The sequence below is a fragment of the Suillus clintonianus genome, assembly GCF_016758775.1.
Source record: "Suillus clintonianus strain FC179 chromosome Unknown DEU56scaffold_257, whole genome shotgun sequence".
Classification (NCBI taxonomy): domain Eukaryota; kingdom Fungi; phylum Basidiomycota; class Agaricomycetes; order Boletales; family Suillaceae; genus Suillus; species Suillus clintonianus.
In genome coordinates, this window is record NW_024539481.1 from 67 (window position 1) to 11,383 (window position 11,317).

Consider the following 11,317-nt stretch of genomic DNA (forward strand, 5'->3'; position numbering starts at 1 on the left):
TGGTTATCAGGACGCATTACTTATTATCCTCGCGCTATGTTGGCTATCGAGGAATGGGCGATAGCATGGGCATTATGGTCTTTGAGTAATGAACCTTTCCTGGTATTTCACAATGACACATGCACGCTTGTTCAACTATCATAATTCACAGCGCGTTGTAAAACAGTTCATAGATTGACGAATATTGTATACTAACAAGGGCGGCCCAAGCTATATATGTACGCAGAAAGACCGATTGTAGTGCAATGAATGGCAACCTCTGATCATAAGTCCTGCTGACTACCGACGTCCTTACAGGGGAATAGATAGCCAGCAACTGCTGCCCGTCTTCCCCTGTGGCAACATCTTTGATCCACGAGGTTGATGAAATGTGAACGTCTGTCCGCAATGATCGTTCTTGCACTCATAAGTATAAACCCTTGCCTTGCTCGCAGATCGCCAAGCCTGTGCCCATCCGCATCCTGGACATTGGAAGGGCAAATACTGCCCCCAAGGACGGTTGTCGACATTCGCCCAGCTAAATTTTACCACCGTAAGCGATCCCAACTCCCTGTTCTTCTTCAGCATTAAAACGATATCGGTGTGCCGTCCAAGTCGGTTGGATTGGCCAAGCATGTGAGGAAATGCGATGCCGATTTCCCATCGTTCGATAAGGACGAGCTCTGCGAATGCAAGTAGCAGATGGCATGTGAAACCGGGCTGGAATCGGACTGCGGTAAAGGCAATGGCTGCAGTGATTGGGTTACTAGGCTAGGGTAAGTCTGAATTCTTGATGAACAATGAACGTAGAAGACGTACCGGTCGACCCAGGTTCGTAATGCAGCGGAGGACTTAGGTTTGTTGACAAGGGCGCCGCAGCAAAAGAGCCAGAGATAGGACTCCTGTGCACGATCGAGGAGAGCCTTCCATGGTTTGAAGAGGACGTCAAGGAACTTGGAAACATATGAACGATGAATGGTTTTGCTGCAAGGGAAGGGGAACCGTACTTACATTTTGTACCGTCGCAGAAATGTAGTTCTTGCCTCGGTATCCTGCAAAGAGATCCCCGCTGTCGCTGTCCGAATGATTCGTAATGGCAATCACAACGCGAGTCCAACGCGGCTGAGGCAGGAGGTCGTTCAAAAGCTTGCCGACGTCTTGTTCATATGTGGCGAGCTTGGATTGCGTCGCGATATCACAAGTAACCCTCCTGGTACTGCAACCCGCCCCGTGGAAAATACGGTTCGAGGAAATGGTAGGCCAGTTCGAATGGCCCACTGGTTTGCGTCGAAATTCACGAGTTTGAGATGGAGAAACAGAACGGGTACTGCAGACATCTCTCCTTTAAGCGACACTTCGACGGCGGCGAGGATGGGCAGGAATTCTGCCAGTAAGGGAATTCCGTCCTTGTAAAATCCCTGTTGAATAGATAAATCGTCAGTCAAGGTATATATAGATGTAATAACTTACAAAATAAGGCGCTGGAATATCATTGTCCTTTTGCTCCCTCACGTGACAGACGATGCAAATGAAGGAGACGTCGGCAGCCGTCACCGCCGCTTGGCAGTTCTTGGGAATGTTCAAGCACTCGATACAAGTGACCCGCGGACATTCGTTACAACAAAAAATTCTGTTGCTTGATCCATCTCTGCAAACGATGCAGAACTAAGTAGGTGTTGTTTGGTTAGCGACATTTGATCTCGAATGGGAGGGATGTTTGACATACATCGTTATGCTCCAATTCATCCTCATCTACATCTTGAGTCTGCGCAACTGAAGTATGGTCGACGGTGCTTGAGAGCAACATTCGTTCTGCGGTTCCTCCGGTGGACTTCCTTGCTGTAGTCTTCATCTCGGGCATTTTGACACTATGAGGGAGGGGCGCGTTGTAGACTTTGCAATGTAGGATGTGAAGCAGTGTGTGTTTGTGGACGTTGTAGGTCTTTTTAATTGACTTGCCTTGAGGTCACGCAAATACTGGTATACAATATTCAAACCCCGGCTCATCGTTCGCAGATTTGCCATGAGGCTTGGCCCATGTTTTACTTTATTTCATAGCTGCGCTTAATTCCCTCGCGCGTTCTCATTTGAAACGTTACATATATAATTCATTTTCTACCTAAGTTGATCTACAGTAGGTCGCTATGTATTAGGATTATTTAAAATACATGATTCACCTATATATTGTGAGCCGGCGGATGAGTTAGCTGAATGTGACGTGATGTGAATGTGGAAAACCGTGAAGCGTTTGCTGTAGATCACATGATTCACGCGCTATTTGTTTGTATTTGATCATTGTTTTCATGGTTGATTGCGTGGCGTGAGTTTATTTGCTTTTATTTGTGCATGGTTGATTTTTGTCGTTTTTTCCTCCAAGTCTTTCCTCCCTCCCACTTCATCGGCGTGCCCAACGTCCTTCTCCAAGGTCTCCTACCTCCCACTCATCAGTGCGCCTGCCATTTCACTTCTCTCTCCCACTCATTGGTGCGCCCAAGGTCCTATTTCTCCCCTGTCTCCTCCCTGCCACTCATTGGCGCAGCCAAAGTCCTCTTTCTTCCCTCTCTCCCTTGTCTCTCCCACCCATCGGTGCGCCCAAGGTCCTCCTTCTCCCTTGTCTCCTCCCTGCCACCCATTGGCGCACTCAAGGTCCTTTTTCTCCCTTGTCTACCCCCTGCCGCTCATTAGCGCACTCAAGGTCCTTCTCCCTTGTCCTCTCCCTGCCACTCATTGGCGCGCCCAGGGTCCACCTTTGGAAATGGGGTGTGTTTCTTTGTGTCCTGCGGCCCTGCTAACCGTCGCCCCCTCTTGCATCTCCCCCCACGAGCTGTGCGATGTCTCGCAGAGACTGCCGCTCATCCGTTTGTATTAGCTGTGCAATGTCTTTCAGGGGACTGCTGCATTTGAGTTCCGGGGGCTTACTTTGTGCACAGCACCAACCGTCTAGCACTTGTCTCCTCGTACGAGGGGACAATTCCAACGTACGTTGGAGTTGTGAGATTCGGGGCGGCGCCCCCTCTGCCCTGTACAGGGCAGGGTATGCTTGGGCAGTACTGCTCAGGCGGGGTTGCTGCTGGAGATTAGAGTTCTGGGGGATAGATTTACATATATGCCTGTGCCATGATCCTGCAAGGACTGCCGGCTTTGGGTTCTGGGGGATCCATTTTGTTTACAGCGCCAACCGTCTAGCACTCGTCTCCTCGTACGGGGGGGACGATTCCAATGTACGTTGGAGTTGTGAGATTCGGGGCGGCGCCCCCTCTGCCCCGTACCGGGCAGAGTATGCTTGGGCAGTACTGCTCAGGCGGGGTTGCTGCTGGGGCTTTGAGTTCTGGGGGATATATTTGCATACGCCTGTGCCATGATCCTGCAAGGACTGCCGGCTTTGGGTTTTGGGGAATATGTTTTGTTTACAGCGCCAACCGTCTAGCATTTGTCTCCTCGTACGAGGGGACGATTCCAACGTACGTTGGAGTTGTGAGATTCGGGGCGGCGCCCCCTCTGCCCCGTACCGGGCAGAGTATGCTTGGGCAGTACTGCTCAGGCGGGGTTGCCGCCGGTGCTTCGATTTCTGGGGAATATCTTTATTTACGCCAGTTTCAAGGACTGCCAGCTTTGGATTCCGGGGATATACTAACATTTGCCACACCGATAGTCTAGCACGGGTCGCCTTGTAGGCGGAGGCAATTCTGCTGTATGCTGAATTGTAGTTTGGCGCCGCTATACTAGCTCTACCCTGCATTGAGCCCAATATAACTAAGTTATATTTCATCTATTTGAGGCGCTTACGCAAAAGAGGCCACACAAACCAGCGAAGATCCAGAACAGAGATGCGGCATCACAGATTGGACGCTTCGCCCTCACAAATCGACGTCTGCCAACACTGAAACCGCGCTAACACTTCACCAATACCCCTCAAAATGTATACGGCCACCTTATACAGTGTTGCGCAGGACACAGTTGCATCGTGGAATACTACTTTGCCAGGCTAACAGCCCTTACAGTAGGGCACTGTGTCTTGACGGTTTTATTTGTTTGTTGCAATATAGAAATATAAAAATTGACTCTCTCTCTCTGATGTAAACTCTCTCTCCGACCCACATAAGCCAATACAAAGGTAACTGCAATCAGGCGACATATAATGACAGTCCCGTTGTTGTAAATGTGAATGTGAATGCTGACTGCGGACTTTTTCATTACACAGACCAACTCCCTGTTCCAGGCTACTAGTGGGTATGGGAGTGCAGAACCACGCCTGAGGAAAGAGGTGGCAGAAATTATGCACCAGCTCTTGTGATATCGTACGTCTGTGGATCGACGTTATCGCCTGTGATGTAACACTACATCTTTATCAGCCAAATGCCCCATTTTTGTATACAATGGAAATGAATGGCATGGGTTTTTCTTACATTTCATAAAGGTCGAGGATTGTAAGAAGGAAGGGCACGTTTCTGCATATGTTATGATTATGCTTTTAATTAACCCCTATACATACCGACAAGCAGTACGGACTGTCACAGTATCTACCGATGCTGCTCTGCTACACTATCATTGAACCTGTTGTAGACATCGAATGAGAATACCAAGTACGAAACATATTTAATTCCCTGCATTGACGGAAACTGTTTGTAAAAGGGTCAAGGGCAACGCCCACCTGGGCAAGGGGACTGATTTCTGATTTGCCAGCGCGATATGCACCCAAAGTGGAAGGGTGCCAAACATAAACACATTAGCATTGTTTGGATATATAGCCAGGGCACGTTTGTGATGCCCTGCATCTTTGAAGCCTCGTTTTGTCAACAGCCCTGTCATATACATCTAAAAATGTCAAACGTCAACAGTAGAGGTAAGGTCGTCATTGACCCCTATTATGGCGTTTCCCTATCGCGCATTAATACGCTAATACATTAATATGATAACGGCCCGCTTTTCAGGAAAAGCCATGTTAACGAACATTGGGAAAAGACCGGCTGCAACAGTGCCGCTGGCAAAACCCATCACCTTCTTTGCAATCCCTCTTGTCAACGCAGAATGGATCTTGGACGAGAGTGCAACTGAGGTGTCATACCGAGCACCGGAAGTAACGGATGTCATTGACTTCGCCTCTGGAGAGAAGTTCCAAACCTGCCGCGTGCCCGTTGTGAAGGGCAAGAGGGTAACAGGATATGTACCGCTGCCCATGCGATATGTGGGGGTATGGTTACAGTTATCATACACCATCGTTCTTTACACACATATGTGGAGACTTTGGTCCGAGGAGGAGGAGGAAAGTACAAGGAAGACATCGAAGGCGAAGGCTGCGATTTTGCGGCAGAATTCCGGTGCCATGGTCGCGCAACACATGCTCGCTCGATTGCTTGCTGTGGACGAGCTAGTTAGCTTATCACATGATACCACAAGGCCCGGGGAAGAGCACGTCCGAATTCTCGATGAGTGGAAGATTCGTTGGACAAGGGACTGGTTCACCTCCACATATGATGACATCGTTGGCTCAGGGGCCAAGTTCTTGAATGCAGATCCTGTCAGCCCCGAAAACCAAGAACTGTTCGGTGAGTTAATCTTGTGGTCGTGCGATGTCTAGCATGATTTGATGATGTACATATAGAGGGGGACTGGAACATACATGAGGAGGGCATCGAGCTGTTGAGGGCTCCTGAGAACCTGAAGCATTGGTTTTACGGCGAAATCAACGGCCTTGACAGGTTATTCGCGACAAAGTTGAAAAAGCAGGCTCTAGCATCATTGAAACCGACCAACGATTACAGCCAGCGTCAGTACAGTGATGAGGCAAGGCTGCCAGCAAGGTGGCATGAGGGACACCAACCAACTCCATATTTCTGGACAGTCAAACAGTGGACCTGGGTGGCAGAAGGTGCGAGAATGAGCGGTTGGATGTTGTCCAGTGCAGGACCTAAGATCATCGTGTGTTGCAGGCAACAACTTGTGGGAAAAGCCTATCGACCTCCTGTACTACTGCATCACAGCGGACCCGCCCTATACCCACTCTCAGCAGCTGATGAGGGAGCTAAATTCCCTCCTCTCCATCATCGTCCGAAGACCACGGCGGCAGGAAGCCGAATCCCTGTTAACACAGCTTTGGACGGGGGAGATGACATGGAGGGAGTTTGTGGACGCCCTTATGCAAGATCATTTCGATAACGTTGATGGAGTCATAGCCCAGACATCAGAAAAACGAGGTACCTTTTATTTATCGCTACCTTTCTTCATTTCTGTATCATTCATCATTCTGCCATTTCCAGACCCGGAAAATGTATTCAATACGTTGGAGGCTCGTTTAGTTCTGGAAGGATACATTCGCCGGCAGAAAGAGGCAAAAAATAATCAACCATGGGATGTTAAAGATGATATTCTTTGGAATGCTCTGGGCAGAGTTGCACCCATGAAGTACAAATCTGGCTGGGAATGGATTATCTTGCAGATTGTGTCAAACCAGAAGGTAACTGAGGTGTTGCAAGCAGCAGGGCCTTGGTGGAAGAAGTCCCAGTTGGCTGGTGTGTGTTGGTCAAAGTCTGGAGTCGAAGTGTTGATTTTACCTTTGGTCCATAGGGAAGCAACGGTTGCAAAATGCCGCTGCTGAACAGGCTGAGGAAGACAATCATGACGACAATGCAGACGCAACTGGCGACCCAGACCCTGACGTCGGAAGCCAACAGCAAGCGAGCGTTGGTGAGTGTCATTCAAGTCTGCTTGGACCAGCTATCCGACCATGCGTAGGTCCATCAGGTCCTGATATACAGATGCAGGAGGGGGATAACCCTGACAACGGCCGTCCAAACGAGAGACCCCAGGATACAGGTGAGAAAGTTCAATCCATTCTATGGAAGAAACTGTTCAACATTTGCCTGTAGTGATGGAAGACATCGTGAAGGGTTCTGCGGAGAATGGCGTGGCGCAGGGTCCTGCGGAGAATGGCATGGTGCAGGGTCTTGCGGAGGAAAGGACAGAAGGCACAGCTGGCCAAGACCAGCCTCGGCACCCTCATTCTTCAATCCCTACGGATCTACCTGGCCCTCCAACTCCCCCACTCACTGTGCCAGAAAGGATCGCTCTTTATTGTTATGAACAATTCCGGAAACATAAGTCCGTCGATCAGTTGGAATCCAACCTGCAAGAGGCATTCCCCGCGGATCACAGTGCCATCATCAAGCAATTCATAGACACTCTCAGAGTGTGGAATTTAATCACTGCTGACCCTCCATTACCGGCGCTGCATACCTTTGTACAGGGCCTGAGAGCAATAGAGGCCAGGCAAGAGTCGGAGCGTGTGCAAGACAGTCTCTTGTGATACATGGTGCGATGCCTGTGCTGCCATTCAACCGTTCTCCGTTCTCATTTTACGCATGTTACTCTGAAAACCATTGCATTGGGTACCCTCGGACGGGTAGAAATACTGGCGATGTAAATTTTGTATATGCTAGCCAAATACATAGATGAGTTGCGTGATGCCAATTGTTCACTGCGGAAACGAGAAAATGCCTGTTTCTAAAGTAGCACGTAGGATACAATTATGTATAGTGTACCACTTCTTTGCAATACTTCGCCAGTGTTGCTTCTCAGGCTCAACATCCATCATACATGCAGCCACAATGCCAATGCTCGGACTTGGCGAGTTGTCAACCTGTGTAACAGGACGATCAGAAGATGATTTGACGCTCATCTGCGACTTCGAAACAGCATCTGCGGTTAGTGCCGAGCCTTTCAATTGATTGTTGGTAACTATTGCGGCCATGGCCATACGATAGCGCGCAAGATCGCCAAGAGCTTCGAGCCAACTGGGTGGTGTAGAGACGTCAGTTGTATACATTCATTTGAGGCCAAGGCGATGTATATAAGATCCTACATATATATCAACGCCGCCCAGTCAGTCCATTTGCGCAAGAACATGAGCGAAATTATTACTACAACGATGATGGTTTAGCGGCTGCGGCAGGGAAGTGAGACATCAATCGTCGATCTCCATGGACGGGACATCGGGCTTGCTTTCCAACATCTCTGTATCCTCCTGAATGTTAGCGGCGATGTTCATCTGACGTTTGTTCTTCTTCCCTTTCTTCCCCTTGTGATTTTGGGAGGCAGCGCGTTCCTTGGCAGCGAGTTCGTTGGCAGCGTTAGTGGTTTCCACGAAGAAGTCTTGCAAGTTGGTTGAAGCGGGAAAATGATGCCAGAACAGCTGAGGCGCTAAGACCCTGTTCACCTTTGTGAAATGCTTGTTGTCTATATCAGTCCTGATTGATGACGACTTCCAGGAGCATTTCAGGCACCGAAGTTGGACCTTGGGACCATGATTGTGGACACGCATATCAGCCGGCGCTGGCTGACATCCAGGAGTAGCACAGGCCTTGAATTCATATCCAAAGGCCCGTACTCCTGGGATATCCTTGCCAATCTGACGACTTTCGACAACGCGCTTATTCTCCACTGTCGATGCATACACCACCACAGCTGTGGTGTAGTCCAGGAAGTCGTTTGAGGAGGACAGCATGTCGCAAACTGCCGTCCAAACGTCGGTGCGTCCGAAGACGCCAGTCTCAGCAATGAACGAGCGCACGGTGATGGACACCATGGAGGGCAAAGTGCCCGATCCTCCGAATGCAAGAACGAAATCTACCATATTGCTGCAAAAAGGTAAGTATAGATGTAGGAATGTAGAATGAGGTACTCACCTCTGCACCAATGTTTTCACGGCCTCGAAGTGGTGGCTTACCCTGATGGCAGGGCCACAGCTCACCATGAATAGTCCCCTCCTCCCGCCTCTGGCACTGGGAGAGAGGTCGCACCAAGGCACTTTCCCATTGGCAGTCTTCATCACAACCTTGTTGTCTCTGGCGGCCGTCGAAGATGCGTTCATGGCTTTCAAAAATGGCGCCCCAAGATAGGCAGTGAGGATTTCCGTGATTGTGGTACTAGTTCCCCCACTGTGACCTCCGGTGTGCTGCAGCATTCCAGTGTATTCATCTGAATGTGTATCCACGACAAGAAAGATGTTGGGTGGGAATCCAAGTAGGACGTTGCGATCAATGAAATCCACTCCCTGTACAAGCTTCTTCTGCTCGGACAAATGGGCGCCGCCCCTCATATGCAAAGAGGATGTGTACAACTTCGAAGCACATTTTTTAGATGTTATGACTGGGAATTGTAGTAATACTAATGGCACTTACATTGCCTTGAAACGAACGGAAATGGTTCTCCGCATCAAGAATGACAGTCCTTGCCAAATAATCATCTTTCATCGACTCCAGGGTGAGATTAATGATGGCCATAGGCCAGGCCATCTTCACCTTCTTTCGTCTACCAAACCCGATGAATGCGTAGCGCAACGGCGCGTCCTTGCCATCCACTATCCTTGAGCAGATGGGGCAGTAGAAATCTTTGGCGGCAACCTCCACAGTGTTCAAATAAATGCACCCACTGCCGCGGGCAACATGTTGCTCGCATATGATGGCACCACATTGAACGCATTCATGTTTGTGAGGGGAGGACGCAAGGTCACAGCAAAAGTGACAAAAAGTGCCGACGTATGAACCTGGTGTTGGGGAGGGGACAGGTGCGACTGTGAGGGGTAGGTTGACTGGGGGCTCAGCATTCGTATCACCAGAATCCTGATTTGCGGACTCCTGGTCCGAGAAAATACTGGAGACCTTCAATGGGGCACTAGCACTACCTGCCAAACCTGTCATACTGCCTATGTCAAGTTCGCCTGGGGCAGCTCTTGAAATGCCGCTGGCGATTGCGCCAACCCTGGCCCTTTTTTTGGGTAGATTGGCAGGCTTAGCAGTTCTTTTTTTGGGAGCCATGTGGATATTTGTGATTGGCAAGTGATTTGATGGGCAGTAAGACGGTAGAAGTTTGTTGATGTTCATCTTTGGCGTCATATATAGTCCCATACACATCGTTTGAAGATCCGATCAAAACCGATAAACGGCATTGTTCAGACCGGTCCGGGCCCAGCGACATAATACGACATCCTGGGCCTGGCAATAGAAAAGAAAAACACCAATATGAAGTTGTAATACAACACTGTCTAACATCTTAGACGGGTGCATATATAATCGACCTACTTGATGCAATCATGCGAAACGTGCCCCTCCTTCCTACAATCCGCACGACCTTTATGAAATGAAAGGACGATCCATGCCATTCATTTCAATTGTACACAAAACATGGGACGGTTGGCTGATAAAGATTCATACATACGACGTAGTGTTACATTACAGGTCAAAATGTCGATACGCAGAAGTACGATATCACAGGAGCTGTTGTATCATTTCTCCTGCCTCTTTCCTTGCCTTCGATGCCTCCAATGAGTCGCAGAAGCGAATAAAATGTCCATGCAAGCATCCTTCCTGTGTCAGATCATCGTCCGCCATGCCTTGCACATAGTCTTTAATGACTGCTGCACAATCAGCCGGGTAGTATCGTCTCAGCGTGGCTTGATACTGCTCCAAGGAGTGGTCTCGCAGGTATTCAGTAAGCTGCCTTACAGCCTCCTTCACGACATCACCCTGAGGCACTTCTGTTGTTGGGGGAGGAATTGGGGGATGGGTTTGCCGAATATGGAGGCGGTGCAACGGGGGGGCGGCGGCTGATACGTATCCATATCTTGGTCGGGAGAGTCGTTGTTCGGCCCAGCGGCAGGTTCTACAACATCTGTCTGGTGCTCTCTGTCTGCAAGAGGATTTGTGATAACTTCCATTGCTATCGTACAGTCAGCAACATCATCTTTTAAACAAGAGGAACCTTTTGATTGGCATGGGACATCTCACCGTTTGACCGGTCCCCAGCGGAGATATCTGGCTGTACTACGTCGGGAGAGGGCATAGAATGATGTGGGACATCATGCACGTCCATGCGAGCGTCATCGCCGGATGGCCCTAAGTACGTTTTAATTAGTTGTCAGACAGGCTGCAAGGTACCGCTCACCAGAACTCGCTCGTTGTTCCCCTCCAGGGCCCTTGTCTACTGTGTCACGTTCGAAATCATGATCATGGGGCTGATTGTCTACATCTGCCGTGTCATCCCCTGCATTCTGCAGGTTTTCGTTTTCTGTAGACGTTAATCAGGCGAAATTGAGAATCAGACAAATAAACAGTCACTAACCACTAATCCGCCTTGTGACTCTTGACAAGACTTTTGCAACAGGCTTGCCTGCCACAATCTTCATGACAACATCTTCCCATACCTTCTGATTTTTCATCCCTGATGACAATCTGGTCAGGGATCGCCATAGGACGCCATCTAAAGCATCCCAGGGTAAATCCGTCTTTAAGTTCTGACGGCGAACGTAACCTTCTAGGACCAGACGAGCCTCTAGCGTGTTAAC

The 11,317-nt window shown here is 49.3% G+C and overlaps 4 protein-coding genes across 4 annotated transcripts; 1 reads left to right on the forward strand and 3 right to left on the reverse strand.

Annotated features, from left to right (window-relative positions):
• Positions 1–291: 291 nt before the first annotated feature.
• DEU56DRAFT_920505 (uncharacterized protein) lies at positions 292–1,840 on the reverse strand (the record flags this gene model as incomplete). The annotated part of the gene is made up of 6 exons (XM_041358470.1): positions 292–745; positions 799–932; positions 991–1,155; positions 1,221–1,397; positions 1,450–1,644; positions 1,706–1,840. The coding sequence occupies 6 exons, from the start codon at positions 1,838–1,840 to the stop codon at positions 292–294; spliced, it is 1,260 nt and encodes a 419-aa protein (XP_041200559.1).
• A 2,960-nt stretch (positions 1,841–4,800) lies between these two features.
• DEU56DRAFT_762559 (uncharacterized protein) lies at positions 4,801–7,282 on the forward strand (the record flags this gene model as incomplete). Its single annotated transcript, XM_041350723.1, has 8 exons — positions 4,801–4,822; positions 4,911–5,525; positions 5,582–5,848; positions 5,910–6,173; positions 6,237–6,488; positions 6,544–6,663; positions 6,712–6,792; positions 6,846–7,282. The coding sequence occupies 8 exons, from the start codon at positions 4,801–4,803 to the stop codon at positions 7,280–7,282; spliced, it is 2,058 nt and encodes a 685-aa protein (XP_041200560.1).
• Positions 7,283–7,939: 657 nt separating this feature from the next.
• Positions 7,940–9,887, reverse strand: DEU56DRAFT_762560 (uncharacterized protein; the record flags this gene model as incomplete). Its single annotated transcript, XM_041350724.1, has 3 exons — positions 7,940–8,612; positions 8,661–9,094; positions 9,156–9,887. 3 exons carry the CDS (start codon positions 9,885–9,887, stop codon positions 7,940–7,942), a joined length of 1,839 nt encoding a protein of 612 aa, XP_041200561.1.
• A 354-nt stretch (positions 9,888–10,241) lies between these two features.
• Positions 10,242–11,191, reverse strand: DEU56DRAFT_920508 (uncharacterized protein; the record flags this gene model as incomplete). The annotated part of the gene is made up of 5 exons (XM_041358471.1): positions 10,242–10,433; positions 10,499–10,692; positions 10,761–10,868; positions 10,918–11,040; positions 11,095–11,191. The coding sequence occupies 5 exons, from the start codon at positions 11,189–11,191 to the stop codon at positions 10,242–10,244; spliced, it is 714 nt and encodes a 237-aa protein (XP_041200562.1).
• Between the last annotated feature and the right edge of the window lie 126 nt (positions 11,192–11,317).